Source organism: Heliangelus exortis, chromosome 5, assembly GCF_036169615.1.
Source record: "Heliangelus exortis chromosome 5, bHelExo1.hap1, whole genome shotgun sequence".
Classification (NCBI taxonomy): Eukaryota; Metazoa; Chordata; class Aves; order Apodiformes; family Trochilidae; genus Heliangelus; species Heliangelus exortis.
In genome coordinates, this window is record NC_092426.1 from 2,036,875 (window position 1) to 2,061,049 (window position 24,175).

The 24,175-nt window shown below is 43.2% G+C and overlaps 1 protein-coding gene across 4 annotated transcripts; it reads right to left on the reverse strand.

Moving 5' to 3' along the window:
• Positions 1-722: 722 nt before the first annotated feature.
• POLE2 (DNA polymerase epsilon 2, accessory subunit) lies at positions 723-24,072 on the reverse strand. Of its 4 annotated transcripts, none has more exons than XM_071745097.1 (19): positions 23,942-24,072; positions 18,942-19,042; positions 16,582-16,657; positions 15,517-15,594; positions 14,226-14,319; positions 12,210-12,284; positions 11,232-11,315; positions 10,604-10,660; positions 10,159-10,207; positions 8,876-8,948; positions 8,133-8,305; positions 6,304-6,393; positions 6,049-6,103; positions 4,538-4,597; positions 4,363-4,440; positions 3,832-3,940; positions 1,895-2,071; positions 1,720-1,787; positions 723-898 (listed from the first exon to the last, which is right to left on the reverse strand). In XM_071745097.1, the coding sequence occupies exons 1-19, from the start codon at positions 24,040-24,042 to the stop codon at positions 880-882; spliced, it is 1,617 nt and encodes a 538-aa protein (XP_071601198.1). In that variant the 5' UTR covers positions 24,043-24,072; the 3' UTR covers positions 723-879. The 4 variants fall into 4 exon arrangements, with proteins under 4 accessions (XP_071601198.1, XP_071601199.1, XP_071601196.1 ...); XM_071745098.1 differs by lacking the exon at positions 23,942-24,072 and adding an exon at positions 22,428-22,557; XM_071745095.1 differs by lacking the exon at positions 23,942-24,072 and adding an exon at positions 21,324-21,477.
• Between the last annotated feature and the right edge of the window lie 103 nt (positions 24,073-24,175).

Sequence of the window (24,175 nt, forward strand, 5' to 3'; positions counted from 1 at the left end):
CCACTCAGAAGGGCACAGTCCCTCCTGCGGTTTGGGTTTAACCCCTCAGCAGTTCAGCTCCCACCTCTTCCTACCTGGCTCCCCCCCACACCCTGCTGTCCCTCCAAATCATCTTCCTCTCTGCCCCAGAGCCAGCACAGCAGGGAAGGGGTTTGTGCTACAACAGAGCCAGTGCTGAGGGTCCTCAGTCTGTTTGACACCAGATCTGGGCCCCTTGGGGTATCACAAGTCTGCTCCCCTGCTCTGGATACCCCTGAGCAGCTCTGGGCTTGACTTCACCCACAAAGGACCAGGTCCCCAGGGCTGCCAAAACCAGTGCTGATGCAGCACTCAGGCTCTTGTCTCTTTCCCACTTTCCTGATTGCTCATTCAGCAACATTTCCTCCTCCCTGCCCTCTGCTCAAGTTGCAGAGGACCATGTCCTTGTCCCTTCTTGCCCTTGGATTTCTCCTTGCCCTGCCTAACAACACAAACATTACCTACTGCTGGAACTAAATAACACCTCACAAACATCCAGACCTTTCTTGCCCACTTTCCAGTATCTCCTGCAGATAACTATCAGTACAGCTCTGCCTGGTGAAAGTTCTCCCTAGTTCTAACTTTTTTTTAATGGACAGATATATCCTGTTTGATCCACGTGCATTTGGTTCCTCCAGCTGCCTTTCTTTGTGCTTCTGTAATTCACTGGGACTCCACAGGAGTTACCTAAATAGACACAAGTGTCTTTTCCTGTAAAAGTTTATTTGTGTACAAAATACATCATTTGGGGCTTTGGCATTTGTTACAAACAGCATGGAATACATCCTAAAATCAATCCACCTACAACTGCTCCAGCTGGCTCTGCAGAGGCTCATTCCTTTTTCTCAGTCTTGCAGAAATTCAGAGACCCTGAAGCTTGCTGAAAATACCAAACAAAAACTGTATTTAATTTTTAAGAGCTACTTCACAATAAATAATGTTGCTCTATTTTTTATTATTATTTACAAAAGACTTAGCAATATTTTAAAGCTATTCAAAACATCTCATGGTATGATATTTTATATATTCCAAGTTCCATGGGTTGACCTACAAGCAATTCCTCTGGGAGTTTGGGGTCTCACACACCCATGTTAGAGCAAAACAGCTTCTGCCACAAGGCATGAAACTGAACCCAACAAGAGAAGTTTACATTTTTCCCACTGCTTTCTATCATCATTATTTCAAACTCAAGACAAACTTTTATGACAGCTTCAAGCCTTTTGATCCTTTTTGACAGCTTTTGCTGTTTCAGATGGCCTTTTCTTCCAGCCATTGGAAAAGCACAGTAGGAATAAGTAAATACAGATGTAAAATGCATGAAATCAAAGCATGAAAGTGGCTTGATGATGACAAAACAAACCAAGAATTATTCCTAAGTGTAATTAACCTACATAACAGGCATCATCTCCAGAAACAGCTCTCAAATTGGGTCTTAATGGTTGAAAATCATGAAGTACAGTTTATCTTCCCTTTCACTTTTGGCTCACCCTTCTCATCATTGTTATCTGACTGATTTCTGAATTTACTGTTTTAGTTCTAGGCACTTGGATTTCTTACACTAAGTATGAAACATAGGCCTGTGTTAACTGCTAGAACATTGATACTCACTCTGTTTATAGAACTGATTTTCTGTGTTCTTCCTGATAATTAAAAGGTAACAACTAAGAAAATACTTTAAAATGAGAAACTGAATATATTTACCTGTCTTCAACTGTCTTGTTGGAGGGGTAGAATACCTTAAAGGAAAATCCACTTCTTGGAAATGAACCCTGTAAAGAAAAACGTTTGCATCACAGTAAAATTCTGCACAAATAGCAAATGACAGGAGTCCAGGTGACTCCCCTTCTTATTTTGGTAAGGAATAAGGAAATCTTACAGGGTTTATGCAGAGACAGTCAGTGTTGGTGACAGTGAATGGGTCATATTTGTCTGCAATGACAAGCATGTCTGGCACAGGGTACACCCTCAGGGAGTAGTCGTAGGCCCAGTACACAGGGCTGACATACAGTGGCAGTGGTGTCAGATGGCTCTGTGACAATATTGTCTTTACAAACTGCAAGAGACACATAAATAGTTAACCTGGACTGGTTCTGGACAAGTCAAACTCATTTCTGCAGATGTTAATGCTCTGCAAATAAAGAAGCTTTGAATGTAGAAGTTTTTTTGTGTATCTCACTCCCCCTGATTATTAGTGATTTCTACAGGCTGCTGCTGGTTTGGTTGTTGTGCTGGGATTTTGTTAAATACATAAAATCCTCTCTAAAACCCACTGGCCAACACTGGGAGATGCCACAACTATTTTTCATCCATCAGACTCTCCAACAAACCACAGACTCTGCTTACCTGTTCCTCCAAGCCAGGAAGTACCAACACTGCCATAACTTTTATTTTGTGTGTTGTTTTCCCTTCAGGGCTTTTGCTTGCAGCACTGGTCAATCACAAGCCTCATAATTAAACACAGTCTTTTCCCTGTACTGGGGAAATAATTTGATTCCCAAATTATTTCTATTCCCATGGGCTGTTCTGGGAGTTGCCCTGCTCCAGACAACATTTGTCCTCTTTCCTTTGCTTTTCCATCTTGCAGATTCCCAGCCCAGGGTATTTTGGTTCCTGAAACTCTCTCCTCAAGCCCCCTGAAAGCTTTTATTATCTCTAATCAACAACATAGCTGCCATTAGGCTCCATTTTCCCCAAAGGGCCAAAATCACTACAGCAATTTGGTGGGGGGGGTTCTGCTGGAAGAAAACAATGGACAAACCATAGGCTTGGTTATTCCACTATCTGCACAAAGCCTCAAGTCACTAGTAATTCAACTTATTGTTAGTAAAATTTCCCTCATTCATCTTTTTACACTGATGGCTAAAGTTAAAAAAAAAACCAAACAGACTAATGAGAGGCAGCAAAGGCAGAGAAAAACTGAAGTATGCAAAAGCAACTTCATGTTTTTATCTGCAGAAAGCACTGCAATTGTCATTCCACATTTCTTTCACAATTCCTTCCCTTCTAAGCAGGGGAAAGCTGTGTGTGAGTACAGGGAAATGGTGATTTGCACAATACACACCCAGGTATGCAAACATGAACACCCAAAGCAAGGGGCATCAGTGCCCACTGTGGCTTCCCCATGCTCAGAAAGAAACCGAGCACTGTCGTGGTGGAGCAAAGGAGGAAAGAGCTCAAAGAAGTTTCTGAGTCAACCAAAACAAAAAAGCCACTTTAGAATAAACAGAAACTGGCTCCATGCATCACTGCAATGAGCAGTGCTGCCTGGATCATTGTCATTCAATTATTTCAGGAAATCTCATCAGCTCCTGCCGTGCATTCGTTAACTGGAGCCACAACTCAGAGCTTGGTGCTGATGGATCAGAAGCAGGATTAAGATTTCAAGTGAGAAGGCAAGAGGAAGCAGATGACCTTTTGGGAAAGTGACATGCTGCTTTTACTGCAAATGTCACCGGGTAATTGGTCACATCTTAGGGGAAAAAAAGGTAATTTGTATTAAACTTTGCCTTTAGGAATCAAGGTTTCTTGGTGCAGCGTCCCTTGCTGATGCACGTACACCAAGGTCAGCTGCTGCAAAGTCCTGTGCTGAAGGGCACCTGCAGTGGGACAGAGTGACTCAATGCCATCAGCCTTCAGCTATTTTACTATCAGGATGGAAGTGAAAATTACTACTACTGAAGGTATAAACCCTTCTTACAACCCCTCTTGGTTATTTTTGCAACGTGCCGTCAGAATGCAGAGCAGAGCGCCCGGAGTGCAGGTAAAAAAAAAGGGGTCAAGGTGATCTTGGCAAGGAGAAGAAAAGTCACTCACATGGTTGGGAATGTCCATGTTGCTGCTAGGGAAGTGGACACAGTTTCTGCACATTTTGTTTACCAGATCTTCACGGAAGATAATTATTTCTTGGGTGCAGTACTGAATCCTAAATGGAAAACATTAATGACGTAAAATAAATTGAGATGAAACAAAAAAAAAAAAACCCCAGGGAGCTGCAGTATAAAGTTGATCTCCCTCTAACACAGCCAAATGAAAGAACATTTGAATTAATGCTTTCCCATCTTCCCTTCATTCCCTCCAGATTCAGGAAAAAAATGGGTTTGAGCAGGATTTTTATACTTGCCATCAAACTTTTTAGCACTACTTCATTTCACCACTAATTTACTTATGTCTTAATCTATTTAAAACTCATTACAGTTAATACAAGTGAAGAGTTCTATTAATCTGAAAAATTTAAGACAAATTATTCCAAAACTTGTAATTTTATTTTTTTTAATTACATCTGCACACAAATTAGTAATTCAGCAAAAACATAACATGAAAAACAACAGTAAGTTACATTGTCACCTGCAAGGATTTGTGGTGAAAACTGAAAATGGCACCAGCTGTCTGAACTCCTCTGTAATATTTTCAGCCAGGGGAGGTCTAAAATAAATAGCAACCAATGTATCAACTGAGACACTTACTTGCTTGACTATTTAACTCAAAATTCAAAAAAATTGGCAAGATGAAGCAAACTGACCTTGGTAAAATAGAGCCAGGTCCGGGGTCTTCAGGGCCAGGAACAAACACAAATCGACTGCTGTAAAATGTTCAACATATCTCTTGTATACAAAATGACCTTAGAGATATCTAAACATTGGTAATACACTGCTGTTCCTCCACAGTGCATGCAAACAACCATGCAGCTTTTGGCCATTCCTGGTTTTGGGGCTCATTCTGGGAATAAGCTTTACTTGGGGGTTGCTCTTATAAATTCAAAGATCAGAAGCCAGAAAGCCTAAGCCTGGCTGCCTTCCTGCTGGATTTTCCTTTCTATATTCAAACATGCAGAAAGGATTTAGCTCTCCAGGCCTGCAAAAGGTCTCCCACAGAGCAGGGAGACAAGAAGGGATAAATAAAGAGATTCCTTTGCAGGATTGTATTACTTTGGTTAGTTCTCAAACTGAGAGCCACGGAGAACCACGAAGGCAGAAGTCAGTGTTTCAGATCTGGGGGCTGGCACAGAAAGCTTGTGGGTGTTCATGGCAGCATCAAGACTTCAGTATCAGTTTATAAAGCAGCAGAACCCTGCTGATTTCAAGGGAATTCCAGGGGGAAAGGTCCTGGTAGACAAGAAGATGCCCATGAGCCAGCAATGTGCCCTTGTGGCCAAGAAGGCCAATGGCATCCTGGGGTGCATTAGAAAGGGGGTGGTTAGTAGGTCAAGAGAGGTTCTCCTCCCCCTCTATTCTGCATTGGTGAGGCCACACCTGGAGTATTGTGTCCAGTTCTGGGCCCCTCAGTTCAAGAAGGACAGGGAAGTGCTTGAAAGAGTCCAGCGCAGAGCTACTGAGATGATTAAGGGAGTGGAACATCTCCCTTATGAGGAAAGGCTGAGGGAGCTGGGTCTCTTTAGTTTGGAGAAAAGGAGACTGAGGGGTGACCTCATCAATGTTTTCAAATATGTAAGGGGTGAGTGTCAGGGAGATGGAGTTAGGCTTTTCTCAGTGGTGACCAGTGATAGGACAAGGGGTAATGGGTGTAAATTGGAGCACAGGAGGTTCAAGTTGAATATCAGAAAAAATTTTTTTACTGTAAGGGTGACGGAGCCCTGGAACAGGCTGCCCAGGGGGGTTGTGGAGTCTCCTTCACTGGAGACATTCAAAACCCACCTGGACACGTTCCTAGGGGATGTACTCTAGGGGGCCCTGCTCTGGCAGGGGGGGTTGGACTAGATGATCTTTGAGGTCCCTTCCAACCCCTAGGATTCTATGATTCTATGAATCACAGGTTGATCACAGGGAAAATGTCCCAGGGAGATGCAGTTTCACCTTTGCTCACTCCATGGCTCTATTTGCTCTATTTTAGATAAAATCAAAACCTTATGCTGCTCTTAGAACAAACTTACAGGCCATTTACAAGACCAGCTTGCTATCTGATCACAGCTGGCTCACAATAATTAGAAAACATGGTATCTGTCAGTTTCTTGAAGTAATTAAAATCAGTATTTCACAAAATATAGGTCCATTTTCATAGCACTTTGCTGTGTACCTTTTAAGAATGCTGGGATGTTCACATATAATATCTGCAAGAGCCTTCAAAGAACCTAGAGTCAGGAAAAAAAAGTCTATGATACAACACCTGGTTAGACAATAAACACATATTACATGAATCACCCTTGTACTTCAGTACATTAAAAATGTGTCACTTAGAAAATAAAGGTTTCTTTTCTGCTCCCCTGATTTGTTTTCCCAGCATTATTTTAATTTAATGTACACAGCCAACTGCACACAAAGACTTCCCTACCTTTCAGTGACTGGAGTTGGCTCTTCCCATATGGTGCAGAGGAAAAATTCCCACAAAAGAAAAAGCAAGTTGGAGGTGCAGAGGAATAACCTGGGAAGAGAGAGTTATCTGTGAGTGTAACATCCAGCCACCTCTGTCTGCCAGCACTCAGCCTCCACTCCATCCCACCAAAGGCAGAAACTGAAGCAGCACTTCAGGCTCTGCTGCTGTTAAGACACCTGATAATAATTCAGCATTTTAAGATGCACTCCTTCCTTAGAGAGAAAAACTGGAAGTAGGCAGCAGTGGATTAGTATTAACATCCACACACTGTTCTGATCCAAGGGCTATACCAGCACTTAACTCTCTCTTTGGCATTACAAAGCAGCTGGAACTGGAACTGCCTGAGCATCTGAAGGATCTGATGAATCCTCACAATATCACTAATCACCCAGAAACACATGCTTTAAAGCAAAGCATGAAAAAAAGAAACCTGATTCCCAGCACTAAAAGGAAAATGCAAGCATCTGCTCAGGCATTCATCTCATGCTCCATGTTACTCTCCATTTTCCTAAATGCAGAACCAGGCTTGGATTTACTTCACTATTTTTCCATCCAGTTGGTAAATAGGGCATAATTATTTATACCAGAGGAATGGCTCATCGAGGTGGTGTTTTTTTTTTTTTATTCCTTGCTATTCCACTCAGCTATTAATTTTAGGTTGTAATTATGAAGCTTATTACTTCCCTACTAAAAAAAGGTCTCAGAATAGCAACGTATGCATCCTTGCCAGTTGAGCTGAGGACATCAACCTCACTGGCCAAAGTCCCTTCATTACCTCAGCACATGCAGTCTCAACTCCAGCTCAGCTTGCTTCAAGGACCTTGCCAGCTTAGATCAAGATAATGAACTGGTTTCCTAACTCCTGGCCCAGTGTGGCAATTTGTTCCAGTTTTCTTTAGGTGAGCAGCAGTTTCCCACCCTTAATTTTATTTTTCAAGCAGCCACCCTCTCTCACACTTCCATTCTACCTAACACAGACAGGACAAGCTGTTCCCAAACTCCTCTGGAATACAAAGAAGCAATTCAGGGAGCTGGCAGATGCTTGCTACCCAACTCTTGTCAACATCACTCATGTAATGATGCGTGGAGGAAGCAGTTTGTATTTTAAGGGTAACTGACATTTTTTTCATGGGTAGAACCAGAAAGCACTCAAGGGACTGCTGATCTCCAATGAGTAAGAAGTTTTCTCTGTACTAAGCCTAAACTAAACTTTCAGGAGCAAGGGAAATGTTCTTGTCACAGCACAGAAAATGGCTACTGTCCAAAACAAGGTTAGTATGAAGTGATTTATGAAAAGGAAGTGTTGGCCTGCAAAAATCCAATCCAATCCAGTTATTAAAACTGTAAGACAAAGATCCAAAAGAAATATAGCAACCATGCAAAGCAAATAGCTGCCACTAAAATTAGACTGAGGCTTCACTGGCTTTGGACTTGGGTTCAGTGGGATCCCACCAAAAAAAATGCAACATTTGGGCTTATTCTAGCTTTCTCACAACAGAAGTTCATAAAAAATGTGAGCAACCACACAATGAAGAGTTCTCAAAGCTAAACCAGCATGAAATTAATTTTCCAACACAGGTAATCAGCTTTCTGCTGGGATATTCCCTGAAGTATCTCACTGTGGAGTCTGACTTCCCAGCCCAATGCCAAGGGGGGGACACAGCCACAGCTGGGGACCAAGGACCAGAACCCATCAGATCCACCCCTCAGTGCTGCCAAGGACTAAGGAAAATGGTCCCAGTTCTTTCTCTAAAACTAGGATCTGAGTCAAAGAGGTTCTCACCTACCTGAAAACATTGTGTGAAGCTTTTCCAGTACTTCTGCTTGGTCCAGCCATACATCAGAAAGAAACACAAACATGGCATCCTCATTTTCATCCTCCAGCTGCTTGAGTTTTGCAGAAGCCTTTACTGAAGCTGAAGAAGGCCCTCCAAAGAAGTTTACATTCCCATAGAAGGCTCTACAGCATTAAAACATTCCAGTTAGACCTTTTATCTTCCCAAATCATTAGCAGTTGTGATTAAAACTTGCCTAAGCCATTTTTATTGTTATTATTGGTAGCTCAGATGGTATTAATAGTCACCCAGGACTTCATGGAGAAACCAAGGAAGAGAAATGGCAGTCACCTGGATGTAAAGCAGAGGTGCTGCCCTGCTATGATTTAACAGACCATCTCTGGGGGTAATATTTATCACTGCTTCTCCCTCCATCCATTCCTTGAGCAACAAAGAATTCCTTCTTCTCATGTCATAGTTATCTAATTTTGCAATTGAGAAGAGCTTAGATCTCAATTGTTATTACCCTGCAGAACCCCACAGCCTTTGGAAGGGTTTTTCTGCTCATGTTCCAGGCTTTAGTCCTGCTCCCAGGAGACCAGAACTGCTTCCTTCAAATTGTATTTATTTCTAGGCATTTGGAGAGGGGGAAGAACAGCACACTTTAGTGTCACAGAAATGATAAAATAATAACCTCCTCACTTAGAAACCTGTAACAAAATATAGAGGGAGGCTGCTGAGAGTCAGTTTTATACCTGGTGGTAGCAGAAGGCTCAGTAGGTGGGAATCCAAAAGCGTTCACATGAAAAACTTCATCTTCATACCAACCTGAGAGGTTTTCAAACAACAAAATAACCTTTAGTTCTTCTAACAACATCATGTCCCAGACATTAGTCAGAGAATTGGCAGCTGTGCTGCACAGCTCAGTCCCAACCTCCACCAACCCCTCTCCTCTGATAGCACCAGTCCCTGTGCTGCTCGGTGGTGACCCAGACCAGGGAACTATCTGGCTGAAAAACAGGCTGAGCAAGAAACCAACTGTTGTTTGGTTTGTATTTTGGTTTGTTGTTTTTTTTTAATCCCAGTCACTTCTTTAAATAGATTTACTGCACAGCTACATAAACAACTTTATCAACCCAACTAGGTAAGAATGTAGGGGAGCAGGAATCGTTTTTGCTGGTCCTGCCCTGGGAGGGTGTCCATCAAACTGCACCCTTTCTGGAGAGCTGTCTCACCTGGGAGAGGAACAGAAGGAACAAAGTGATACTTGTCCCCACTATCATTCTTGGTATTGGCTTTTATTTAGCTAATTTTACAGATTTTAAACATAATTCTTAGAAAACAGACTGGGATTACGTATCTTGCATGGAGTAATATCCTACAAACAGAAATGACCAATAATTTTGCTAAAACATAGAATCATCAAATAATTGGGGTTGTCAGGGCCCTCTGCAGGTCCCCCAGCCCAACCCCCCTGCAGTATCAGGGACACCCTCACCTAGATCAGGTTGCTCAGAGCCTCCTCAAGCCTCACCTTGAATATCTCCAGGGATGAGACCTCAACCCCCTCCCTGGGCACCCTGTGCCTTTGTTCCACTGCCATGTCCAATGCTCCAAGACTGCAAACCCTTCCATCATCTTAGTGAGAAGACTCCCCAAAGCCTCGTAGGGACCAAAGCTTTGCCAACAGAAAGCAGCCTTTTCAGACTGTTAAATCATACTGTTTCACTACTCTGCTCTGTCTGCCTAAAGCAGCTCTATCTCCTCTGTGCATGTTGGAGCCAGGCTGACCAGGGCCAATCCTCAGAGCTGCTGTGGATGCTCACACCCCACTGACAGGAGTTTCAGGTTTTCTTCCTCCAGAGGCCATGAGATAACAGAAAAGGCTTATGGCCAAAAATCACAGGCACAAACTCAGCTTCTGGTCAAGCTTCAATGCCAGACTTGTCTGTTCAGCCACATCTGGCAGACACATAACTGCAGCAACACCCATTAACAGAATAACTTATTACAAGCTGAGAGAAAGAGTCTGCTTTACCTTCTGCCAAAACAAAGGATGATTCAGTATATAAACCACTGTGGAACTGGTGCAGGAAGGTTAAGAAATATATTTTTCTTAGATCAGGACCCTTGAACTAGTTTTTTAGCCAAGGTTTGCTTTCCCACTGGTGTCAGACATTTGGACACTCCTGGAAGTTCCCAAGCTGCTGTAAGAGCCAGGCAATCCCCAGGCAGCTGAGCAGGTGAAGGTTATAAACAGCCCTTGAACAAGGAACACCTCCTGCTTCCACTAGGAGGAATACTAACCTTGTCCTAAGAGCCTCTGGGAAAGGGCACTGAGTTACAGAAACCAAATCATTTGAGAAGAAGGGAGAAGACTGAGCTGCAATCCTCACTGTGTAATTTGTAGTCGTGGGTATTGATTTATTATTCAGTTTTAAATTCTCCAGGCCTATGGGTCTTACATCACAGAAAAAGGATATGGCTTTACTGAGGTCTAACTGGACAACTCCTGTAGGGTCTTCCAGGAAAAACTTCCCCTAAAAAACAGGAGCAATTAATAAAGCAAAATATATCCAAACACCTAAGTGCTTTGATCAGAAGTATCTACTACCACTCAGCAGTGAGTAATAATTTAGCAGTTTTTAATACTGCAAGCATAAAACACACTGGCAGGACTGAAAACAATGTAGTTTAGAGTCAGGTGCAGCTTTGCACCTTCCCTTTGAGCTGCTGCAGTTTGAGTTGCTGGTGAACCCCTGCCCTACAATCACAGCCCAGTGCCATGGCAAGTCCAAACACAGACACTGGGAGCTGCAGCACTTCAAGAAGAGGCATGTCTAGAAAACAGAACTGGTTCTGGTTGCTGGCACAAAGCATTCCAAAACTCTGTAATGAGAAGACAGACATTTCCCCTCAGATTTTGTGTAGAACTGACTGTGTGTGGAAAAGTCTCTTCTCAGGGAATGGATCTTGCACCACTGACACTGATGGGAGAGCCACTTTGACAGGATAAAGTGGTGAAATATTTAAGGTTCTCATTTTTTAATATGTTATAACACTGAATGAATGGTGGTGACCCAGATACTCCACAAAGAAAAAGCAACCTACCTCCTTGAGCTGAGTTATCATCCCCAGCACAATCACTTCTCCCACTTTGGCTGTGTTACCCAGTAGACTTTCTACTGTTTTAAGCTGGAACCAAAGGCAAACAAGAATTAAATCAAACTTTTCATGTATCTATTCCCAAGCAAGCACAACAAAGCACCACACAGCTCATGTTTTTACAGAAATACACAAATGAGCTGTGAGAGAATAACAGGCTCATTAGAAAAATCAGAGACATGTTTCTGAATGCCAAATATAAGGGAGCTAGGGAAAGATTTCCAATAATGGCTGCTGGCATAAAGAACTACTGAGCAAGTGTACATTTCTTGTGATTATTTTGTTTGCCACTGGGTTAAAATTGAAAAGAATAAGTGGAAATTTATGCTCTTGCCTAAGAACACCAAGTGTAGTAATTGGATCCTCATCAGGATCCAATCTTAACCAGAGGGCCAGCCTGAACAGCAACACCAATTGTATTTATGAGGGAACTTCAGATGGGTGACAGAAGACACTCCAGCAAAAGCTGTTACTTGGCACCCAGTGACACACATGTTCATCATTTTTCAAAAATAAGTAATAAGTGTCTAACATAGGGAGAGCATTTAATATGAGAAAGCTCAGGTGGGAACAGAACACCCTAAAGTTATCAACTTTGTTCAACTGTAGGTTTGGGAATTTAGTTCTTAAGAAAGCAGCAGGGAAGCAGAGGGAAGCAAAGTGTCATCAGCTGAATGGCTAATGCCTTTCCACCCCAGGAAGCCACATTTCTCTTGCACTCCATAGCTGCTTTTGAGTGGCTTGGGCATCCTGCTGATCTGAGCCAAGCAACTGCATTTTTGGCATACAGGCTGAAAATGATGGAAAATAACTCAGCCCATAGGGGATGTCAAACTAAGAAGTCACTAGAGAACTATTACTGCATTAAGGTGTAACACAAGTACAGTTTCCTTTCCAAGAAAAATTAAAAATAGAGCTTTTTACCTGGAATTTGCTCCTTCTGTCATCAGGATGAACAACGACTGCTGAAGGTGTAAACAGCTCATGTCTGTGAGTCCTCTGCAGAAACCAAGGTTGAAGTAATCCAGTTTACAAATAAATGAGCACTTTCAAAAAGCTAATTCATTATAACCACTATTACAAAATATTTTTTACAGTTCTCTTCCTCCATTTTATCCCACAACATTTAATTTGGTGAGCATAATCAATTCTTTTGACAAGAATTTGCTTCTGAGAAATGGATGATCAGTAACACTAGACATTAAAACTAAGCCCAAAAAGTAACAGCAAAGCATCTGTAATGCCTCTAGAAGTTATTTGTGACTACCTGGAAGGAAGGGGTAAGAGAGCAAGGGGAAGTAAACTGTATTAAATGCTAATTGTGTGGAAAACCAGGAGGTTTCTCTTCAGAGCAGGGCCTGCAAGTGAGCATGTTACATTTTTTAATTAAGAGGAGCAAGCTACACTGACAGATAAAACTGCAGAGAGCATGAAAAAAAAATGCATTGCAGAAATTTTCACTTCTTCCACTGTTTTTCCTGCAGTCTGAAAGCCTCCCCTTGAGCAAACCCATGGCTACCAGCCCATGTAGCACACACAGTGATTCCTATCAGTGTCCTTCACCTGTCCAGTGACCCTTCCTGGAGGTGGGAAAGGAGTCCCTGGGACACCCACACACAAAACCAGAGACCAAAAAAAAAAAAAAAAACCCAAAAAACCAAAACAGCAGAGAGGCTCCACAAAACCACCAGGCCAAGAGGTGCAATGGCACAGCAGAGGATAAACCCTGCTGGACACTTCTTGCTGCTGTTTGGTGGGAGTGTGCCAATTCCAGCAGGTTTCACTAATCCAGATCACTCATGTTTGAACCAAAGCTTCTTTAGTTAATGGTTAATTGGTCTTCCAGGGCAGAGGTTCCCAAATTGTGGTACACATCCTCCCAGTAGCAGCAAATCCCCTGGTAGATAGAGAGTTGTTGCTGCTGGGGGTGTCTGAGTGCAAACACCACCTGGCCCAGCAGCTCTTGCAGGCAGCTGACTGCATCCCTGCTCCCCATCCCCACTCCCCACCCCATCCCTGCTCTCACTGGGATGCAATTCAGAAGCAGGAGCAAGCAGGCAGCTAGATCCCAACTTACTGGGATCTTAAAGGTCATTTCCAACCAAAAGGATTCTATGGTTCAGTGCCCACAGGCAGCATCACAGTCATGGCTGGGAAACCCTGTTCTGCAGCTGCTCACAAGATGCATGTGCCACCAAGAGGTGACAAGGGGGGGCTGGCTCTCACTTGAGCATTTTGAAAACTGAGAAGCAAACTCCAGTGCTTGAAGGACAGCTTGGATCAGAGCTTTGCAGAGCTTCAGGTTTGCATTATCCCACCCAGCCCTGCAGACAATGACATGCTGAAGGTAGCACAGAGACAGCCTACAGCAGGGAAGAGAGCAGGACACACATAAAAACATATAATCCCCTCCTATGACATGATGCTAAATAGAACTTCCTACAGGAAAGCTGGAGAGGGACAGTTTGCAAGGGCCTGGAGGGACAGGACAAGGGACAATGGGTTTAAATTAGAGAAGAGCAGCTTTAGATTGGATGTGAGGAACAAGTTGTGTCCCATGAGGGCAGTGGCACAATGGCCCAGGGTGCCCAGGGAGGGGGTTGAGGTCTCATCCCTGGAGATATTCAAGGTGAGGCTTGAGGAGGCTCTGAGCAACCTGATCTAGGTGAGGGTGTCCCTGATACTGCAGGGGGGTTGGGCTGGGGGACCTGCAGAGGGCCCTGACAACCCCAATTATTCTGTGATGCTATGAATTCATCATGCTGCATGGGAACAGCTAAAGAGACCAACACAACTTAGGAAGGACCCTGCTCTTATTCAGATTTTATTTTAACTGTACCCCTCAAAAGCACCGCGGCACAAAGGACTTCTCTACATGTAAAAATATACTAAAAAAACAGGCTTTTATTTGTTTATAGAAAAGCAAAACCTTTTTCTGACCTGTTGTAAGATGCAGTAACGTTCACGAAACAACTCTGCTTTATCTCTGGCAGTTCCAAATAAATTTGGTGCTGGCAAGTTGGTTATTGACAGGCTGCAAGAAATTTAACAAAGCCAAGATTAAAAAAGGCCCACGCAGAAATGACTTATTGATCAAGAAGTTGTAGGAGGCTGCAAAAGCTGTAACACTACTGCATAATTTATTTACTCAATGAAGCAGATTTCTGCTATGGATCCTGTGCTTCTGCATTTCAAAGGCTACATGCATTTTATTTCCCTCTAACTCAGTCCTTGAGATTTATCTTTGCACCTGAATGGAACTCTGCAGAAATCAGTCTTTTTAAAAGAAGTTATGTCTTTTAAGCAGCCAGGAACAAGTGCATTTTCTTCCTCTTGGCTAGCAAACTGTCTTCATGGGGTTTTCTGCCTGTGATGGCCTGGAAAGCACTGGGAAGTGGCACTGGAATAAAACACCCACTGCAAACACACAGATTGCTGTTGCTGGAGTGGCAGAATCCTGGACCAAAGCTGGGAAATGAGTTGCAGATCATATGAAGGAGGCTGCAACCCCTGGCAGTGAACACCACACACCATTCCTCAGCTCAACTATTTCAAGCTTTTTGGCTCAGCAGCCAGGGCTGCCTGCTGTGAAAGGTAAATTCTTTAGCTGGCAAAACATTTACAACCAACTCCTGCAACTATTTCTTCCTTCCTCCAAACTGGAAGATCACCAGTTGCTCTTAATTTTCCATTTTTAGCTTTTGTAGCTCCCTTCAGAAACACCCCCAGGGCTTCAGAGAGTTGCAAGCTAAAATCCAAGGAAATAATACATGCAACAGACAGAACAGAAATATTAAAAAAACCCTACAGAACAGCCAAATGGAAACAAAAACCCACCAAAACCAACAAAACAAAGTACATTTATTGGTTTATACCCTTAGCCTTACTGCCTCTTTTATTCATTGGATGGCATAAAGATGGTTGGACATTTTAATTTCTGATAAACACCTAATTTTCAGAGCCAGGAATATGACAGGCAGCACAGAATACTCTGCCACAGAGATACAGATCCCCAGCTCAGCTTCCTCCTACTGGACTAAGAAAAACCCAGCAGCACATTTAGATATGAGCCAGGATTTATCACAGAGTCCAACTGGCTCTTTACAGACAAATGAAGCTTGAGAGGAGCAGAACCAAGAGGAAAAGATCAAAAAACAGACTTTTAACCATGCAGAAATATAAATTTTTTTCTCAAAAGAAGTGCTTGAAACTTAAAATATGCAGGACTTACGGTAGAAACTTCTTTCTTTCTGAATTATAAATATAACGTGGAATATCAAAGGCTCCAATAATGTTGAAAACATTTTCTCTGAAATAAGAACACATTTACCACATTATCAGAGGTGGATGTAAGAAACAGGACCAAAACACATGGAACAAAACTGTATTTGTTCTGATTACTATCACCCTGCATAATCACTGTTTCTCCCACATCACTCCATCTATTGGATACTACTGCCCCTTCTAACCCAACAAAGGAAATTCTTCAGAAATTTATTTAAAAATGAGAGAAGGATGCAACTCTCTCCTTAGAGGTTTCACTTCTGGAGTGAAAAATACATCAAGTTTGTAAAGCAACAACAAGAAGAAAATAAAAACCAAATTGGCTTGACACTGAGACTGACATGCTCAGCAAACCATTTCTTTCCATGCTTTGCATGGTGATGTCAACACACTAAACACTATTTAAATAGTAAAGGCAACACATTCATCACAATCAGAAATGAAGTTCTCAGCTCAAGTAATTGCTCTCTGCTTTATTATCAGAGAGTAAAAATCTATCATGGTTTTCAAAAATTAGCCCTGCTATACAAAAAAGCAGAAACAAGCATCCTGGGTGAAAGCTTTTCCAGGTGCTTTCAGAACAGAAGTATCTTGGAGACATTAAAATGCCCTTAGATAATTCTAAAAAATAAAGAAAAATAAAAGGAAAATAGGAAAAAAGGAAATAAAGCCATGGAGAGAGGTAACTAGTTCTCTCTGCATTGCAACTGTTAGTTTATTTCATAGGTTAACATTCAACCTGTGTCACATGTAACACATAACCAGAGCATTTCAATCCCAGAATGTCAGCATTATATTTAGAATCCCCTGGAGGCCTATCCAGGAGAACAAATTTCCTAGAAGGATTGTTACTAACCTTCAAAAACAGTACCAGGGAGACAAAAGCACAAAGCAATTACTGCATGTGTAGCACTGCAGAAAATGCCTGACATTTATTTCCCAAGAAGAAATAAGGGAATGCATACCAACTCCCATAAACCTCAAATAAAATTAAAAAATCATGTCACCATACATGGTTTCATCTGATGCCTGGCTGCACTCTTGAACAGCTGCTTCCACTGTGGATTGTTCAATCATATTAGATGACACTGAAAAGAAAATTTTGAAGGATTAAAACTGCAGCCTAGGGAAAAGAGTAAGGAAGAAAGTAAGTAGGTCTCAAATATTTTATAAAAAAAAAATGGTTTGGTCTTCTCAGAGGAATGTATTACAGAGTGAAATAAGCATATTTTCAATAAGCTAATGGCACATGATGTTTTCTCTTCACAAGTGGATCACTTAATAATCTGAGCAGAAGGATACATCTCGAGCAAAAAAATAACCCCCACATAAACTGTGCTCCCCATTAATTCCCTGAACGTAGAAAACAATTTAAATTATAGTTTATGCAAAGGCACCAAATCTACTACAAATGTGTTAGATCTGAGCTTTCACATTCTGGAGGTTAATTTTGTTCCAGGATATTATCACACAGATTGCTGTCATAAAAAAGTATTCAAACAGTTGAACAAAATTTTGGACATCAGCACACTGTTGTCTTAATGGGTGTAAACTGGTAACTGAAAATTAAAAACATTTCTAAGCACTTATGTTTTGCTGAATTTAAAGTGAAGACCAATCAATGCAGGTTCACAAAAGAACTTGGTCAGCATGGCTGAACATAACTGGGCTCCTGGAACAGAAACCAGTAAAGGAAAACCTTGAATTCCCTGTCCTTGAATTCCCAGCTCAGAGCAGCAGAAGTAACGTGACAATTCCTGTCAGACAGTGGTGACCAACAGAGCAATAATGGCACCAGCACATCTGAATTGCATCTCTAGCCCTAACCTCAAACAACTCATGAGTATTACCTGGATAATATGGGAATTCATAGCACAAAATTCCACCCTGGACAAAGTCAGGTGTTGGTGAGTGTGCTGACTGCACATTCTACATTGGCCCTGGCGCTTCCTGTACAGACTCAAATTGGTTCAAAAATCTGAATGTGTGAATTTGTACCACCAGGCTTTATGCTAGATCAGGAAACAGTTCTTTGAACTGCTTTTACTCCCTGTTTGATCTTCTATAATCCACTGCTAGGGAAAGAATCTACAGCCATAACTTCTGCAGTCTGTGCTCTACTAAAACTACCAAGCAGGCACGTGCCCACCCATGATTTAATTCAAATTAAAACTAGGATAGGCTGAGGAGGTTTCCTAAACTCATCTAAGGTCCAGTATCCATTTTAGATCATATTTATACAGATTTGAATCTCCTTGGCCAAAACCTAGAAGCCAGTTCCAACCAGTGTCCTGGTTCTCATGATCTCAGTAAGCACAGATACACGAGGTACCTGTGACACCTTTGTCAGGAACATTTTTTAATTAAAGGTGCTACAGCTCCTTGTGCTGTCAGGCTGTGTCAGGTATATTCTGAAATACAACCCCGTGCTTTTCAAGGTGCTTAGGAGCAGGAATCTGTGTACATCAGGACACAATGGCCCCACTAACCAAGAGGCAGTCCTGCCAAGATGAAGGAGTTTCAGGTGTGCCCAGAACCAAACAGCTCCTGAGAACTTCACCAGCAAAAGCTCAGCTCTTTGAATGCCTCATGTTTTATGAGATTGCCCAGTTTTCTGGATTCCACTTTTGGACTTAATAATTTATAGAATTTGATCTACTTTCACATTCCAAGTGGTACAGCTGGTACAGCTTCTCCAGTGCTACAGTGCCCCAGCTGTTACCAGCCTCTTCTGCCCAATAAATATTACTAACTGGAGATCAGGCTGGTGTAACAGAAGATCAGCAGCTGATGTTAGATTCAGGTGATGGTTAAACTCCATCCACAGCTGGTTTAGGTTAACATGCTGGACCATTCTCTTGATACATTTACATCTCCCACTCCACTTAGAAGTCAGAATGGTGATCTGGAATGCAGGAATGCAACTGTTTCCCTCCTGCAGCCACAGCCAAGCTGTGAATAACCCTAACCCTGATCTGGACCTGGATTACTAAATAGCAAGTGATTTAATTTCTCATTATTTCTATGGTTTATTTTAATATTTGAAATGACAGCTTAGGATGCAAAGATATCACTACAAACTCAGCAAGGTGCACTTAGCAACCAGCACTGAAAAATTTCCCTACTCTTGGAAAATTCAGGAGGCCCCAGCCTGCCAACTTTTTAAATAGCAAAACACTACCTTTTTGCTGACATTACAAACTTCAGTATTTAACAACACAGAATGTCAACAGATACATTTATCTTGATCAGCCCAGTAGACCAGAATGACACTTGAGTGCATACACTGTCAGTAACTCTGTCTTTGTCTGAATAACCTCATAAGCACAAGATAAAGTTAGCAGGCTTAAGGAAAAGAAATTGTTTACTTACAAGGCTGTTTTTCAACAGCATCGATGACATTTTCAATTACATTGTCAAGTTCTACTTCACTGATGGACTGAAGAGCTTCAGTAAGATACTTCAGAGCATCCCTAATTCCAATGAAGAAAGTCAGCTCAAAAAGCAGTTAATATTCAATACAATTTCTACAAACCATGCCAGTTTTGGCAGACTTGCACATAATTAATAACCGCCTTGTGACTAAAAAAGCAGAAGTAATTAGTGCTGCATAACATTGCACTAGTTTAAATCAAAGGAAAACAAATTAAGGGGACTGAAAACACTGGAGATAAAAAGGAGATGAGAAAACCTCATTGTCATACAATCACACAAAGACTCCTGTGGGAAGGGACCTTTAAGGGACCTGGTCCAGCTTTGTGCCCTAACACATCAGTCACTTCGCTCACAGCACTTTGCAGTCAAATTGTGAACATCTCCAAGGACAGAGGTCTCACAGCCTCTCTCAGCCCTGTCCTGCTGGTTAGCTACTCCCCTTGTGAACAGGTTTTTTCATAGGATTATAGAAAAGTCTGCATTGGAAGTGCCCTCTGGAGACCAGCTGGTCCAACACATCTGCCACAATCAGGAATTTAAGGTTATGCCATTCAAGGCTCCATCAAGCCAAGTCTTGAGTGCTTCCAGTGAGGGAGATTTCACCACCTCTCCAAAATTGTTCTTACAATGAAGATTTTATTTTGCACCCATTGACTCTTCCCCCGTCACTGTACATCCTTGAGAAGAGAGTATATATAACCACCTTTTTTAGAAGGACTGGGAACAGATCTCCTTGAGCCTTCCCTTCTTGAGGCTGAATAGCCCCAAATCCTTTGCATTTTTGCCACACCAAGTTCTCCAACCCTCTAAATAGAATCATGGAGTGGTTTGTGTTGGAAGGGACCTGTAAAGCCCATCTAGTCCAACTTTCCTGCAGTGAGCAGGGACATCTTCAACTACACCAGGTTGCTCAGGTTACTCATCCACCCTGGCCTGGTATGTTCCCCGGGATGGGACAGGAATCACCTCTCAGGCCAACCTGTGCCAGTGTTTCACCACTCTCATGATAAAAAAATTCTTCTTTACATCTATCCTGAATCTTCCCTCTTTTAGTTTAAAACCATCACCCCTTGTCCTAATGCAACAGGCCCTGCTAGAAAGTCTGTCACCATCTTATAAACTCCCTTTGAATACTGAGTGGCCACATTAAGGTCTCCCTGGAGACTTATCCAGGTTAAACGACCTCTGTCTCCAAAGCAGAGGTGTTCCAGCCCTCAGATCATTTTCGTGGCCTCCTCTGGAGCTACCACAACAGGTCCTTCTCTTTCCTGTACTGGGGACCTCAGAGCTGGATTATCTTGGTGGTCTTTCATTAAATTCTCTCCATCTTTTTCAAGCCTCTCTTGAACAGAGGGGATTAGGACCGGACAAGTGGAATTTCTTTTGGTGCAAGTAGGATTTCTTCTGTCTTGGAATTACTTTAATTCTAAATAACTTGAGAATTAGAAAATCACTTCTTCCCTCATCCTCAAACTATAGGCTCACAGTTAAAGACAACAATTTTCTTATTAACATCCCCTGCCAGTGAATCAAAACTGGCATTTTGCTTACCAGCCTGACCTTCAAAATGTCTCAGTTCATTTTGTCGTGGGAGTTGGGAGCTCTGAACTTGCACTAATGAAATTGCCAGAACATTGTCCAAAATAATCACATCCCATCCACGCCAGCAACAAAATGGAACTAATATTAATGCACCATCTTGGGAGGAAAAATATGAGTAAAAGAGCCCCAGGCACTCTTATAAATCATGACACCCTCCTCTGCAAGCAGCAATCACTTTTCTTTTCCCTTGCAATCTCTAACTAACACAAATTATGATGTACCTTTGGAAATACCATTTCTACCCCTGGTAAGAGATGCTGAACAACCAAAGTGGCAAGTGCAAGCTGGGAAAGAGATCCCAGAGTTGGCAGGGAACAAACAAAAAAAATATATAAAAATCCAACCAACCCAAACACCCAGCAGCCCCATCAGAGAAGGTACCAAGGGCAGACCCTGGGTGCTGCTGAACCCCTCAGCAGGTGCTGAATGGGGGGAGATGGATGAAGAGGCCCAGAGCAGCAGGAGAGAGAGCGAGGAAGAGGAGGGAAGGGCGAGGAGGCGACGCGGAGGTGCGGACCCATCCCTGACCGAATCCCACAAGGCGAAACCCCCGAAAGCAGGAAGCGGGATGGAGAAACACCCACCCCGGGGAGGCAGGGAGAGGGGAAGCGGTACCAGAGCGGCAGCCGCTGCCGGGACGGGCCCGACCCGGGATGGGGAGAACCGGGGGTCCCATCGAGACCCCCCCCCGGTGTGGCCCATCCCGGCGCTACTCACGCCCGCAGCAGGAGCCCGCGCAGCCGGAACGCGGAGCTCAGGCGCCGCCGCAGCCGCTCCGGCTCCATGGCGGGCGCTTGGCGCCAAACGGGACCGAACCGCCCCTCCAAGGCCTGGCCCGGCCCCGGGGAGGGCGGAGGCTGCGGGGAAAGATGGGTGCAAGGACGGGGGGGGGCTGGGGGTCCCATCTGTGAGCCCCTGGGAGGTATGAGGGACCCCGGGCTCCGGGAAGGTGGTGCCGGTGCCCCGGGTTTTGCGACTTTCTGGATGAAGGGATGGATGGGTGCGGCGTCACCCACCAGAGTTAGGGTGCAGTGAATTTAATAATAATGATAATAATAAATAATAATAATAATAATGCAACGGTGCAATACAATAACCCACGATATTACTTTATTGCCTCATGGGCAGAAGTTCTGCCCCCTCGGCTGACCCGGAATGGGTTGTGCTGGATCACCTGGAGTCTCTCTCTCAGTTCTCCCCACCATAAAACCTCCATCAGACACGGCTAACAACCAGTTCTGCTTGTACCCCTGTGACTGAGTCTTGTTTTCACACGCTGATGCCTTCAGCCCGGCATGGGATGCTCCTCTCCCATTCTTTTAATCACTCAGTCCCTCCAAAGGTTCACCAGCCCTGAATTTGGGCTGGTGGCAGCCTTACTGTGGTTCTGCAGTTGGTTGCTTGGATGTGTAATATCTTTAATATCTTTCATAACTCTAGCTTTCCTTTAATTATGGCTTTGTAGGGCTCTTTCCTAGCTGGAAGGGTGCACTGGGACCCTGGCCCTTTCCCTTATGCTCTTACTGAGGAGAGGTGTGCTGCCTGGGTGCTGAGTTTCTTAAGAGCTCCCTGAGAGTTCAGTACATGGTAAAAACCCTTTGTTCTTCAGCTCATCACTATTCATGTGCTGGCACTGTCACACAGGGATCCCTTCCAGCTGGTTCTGTCTTGTCCAACAAGCACACAACTGTCTCCATGGCTGTTTCTAAACAAAACCAGGGACCTGCTGTTGTACAGGGTTTTTCTTTTGGCCCTGAGCAGTCAGAATCTTGCAACATACCTAATCCTGGTAACAGAGTGTGATAAATAAACACACAGCACCTCATATAGTTTCCATCTTGTGGGGCAGCCACCTCCTCTACAGATAAAAAATGGCATTTGATTTGAACATACTGAGCTCCATCTCTCCACAGCTTTGTTCCACAGAAGGCCGACAAAGCAACTTTGAAAGAAAATTTCCTTTATATTCCTTGCAGGAATATAAAGACGGATGAAAAAAAAAGTCAGCCTACCTTCTATTGTCCATTCTCAACTGCATAATTTATAATCACTCCTCCTCATCTGGGAGCAAGCTCAAGGGTGAAGCTGCATCTACTTTCTTTAGTGGGAAAGCTCCCATCTGACAGTGATGAGCTATTTTGGCAGGAAATACGATCCAGTTTTCATCTCAGGCATGCAGCTAGGTGCAAATTCTGAACCCAGTGCTTACATAAGTTCTTCTATTTGCTAAGATTACTGCTTATTCTCCTTTAAATAAAATCTGGTTTTGACATTCAGCTCATGTCTCACCTAAAGAAGCAAGGTTCACCTGATGAAGGAATTTCCCTTATCTAAAAAGAAATTAATATATGAGTAAACCAAGACCATAAAGCATATTCCTGCAGTATCCTGCTGTATTGGGGGTTTTGTTCGGTTGCTTGGAGCCTCCCACCAGAGATATAAAAGTATTCCAGCATGAGTGTAGACTTCTGTTCCACTGAGCCATCTGTCTTGAGCTCTGGAAGCTATGGCAAGCTCTCCTTTTCCACTACTGTCATGACTTGGTTGGACATCACAGCTCTACAGTCCCAGCACACATGGTTTGAGAGCTTGAGAGCCAGCTGAGACAGCCTCCTGGTTTATAATCAGACAGCACTGGATGTACCTCATGCCAAAGGGGAATCGATGGAATTGTTTTGTTAGACTGAGCATGACAGATTACTCATTTACCTATCTGTCACTGCTCCAGTGGCAAAACCATGGGCTGCTGACTCTGCTCATCTCATTTCTGATATATCACACTCTACCTGACCTACATAGGGACAGTTTGCCTGTTGCCCATATTTTTCTTAACTCGTCCAAACCCTTATTCCTGTTTTAACCATAAGTTACACTTAATAATTTTAATATAAGCAGTTATTGACAGGAATAGTGAAGTCCTACATAGAGCAGAGGAAGTATGTGTCCCACTTTTGTAAGAAAATCTTACAATTACACTTCAGTGTCATTTTAGAAGAAAATCTTACACTTCAGTGTCATTTTACATGATGCTAAAGCTCTAATTTCTCACAAGCTCTACTCTAGTACCTGTTTTATTATTAATTCAATTCATTCCATCCCTGCATTCACAGGATGTTTCTCTCTGGGGTCAACAGTCTTAACTCCTAATACAAGTGTTTTATTTTAATTAACATCAGCTACTATTCCACAGCTGCTGCTTCTGGCAGGAGCCTAACTTTTACCTCCAGAGAGACAGCAAGTTCTGCTGCAGTTCTTAAACCACTTTCCATGTTAAGACCCAACTCTTCCTTCCCTTCTAGCACTGGATCTGTGGGGTTCACTAAACCTGTACCCACCACACTCCCAGGATCCGGAGCCAGGCAAGGACAAATCTAACAAAGCTCGTCCACACGGCCACCTCTGTGCCCGGCTGCAGCACGGCGGGATTGGAGGACATCGGGAGGGCGGAGAGCCGCCGGACAGCACCGCACCCGCCTTTAAGGCCTGCCCGGCGGCTGCGGGACGAACCCCGGCCCCGCACGCAGCCGCGGGGGGTGAGGAAAAGCCGCAGAGGCAGAGTCCGCCACAGC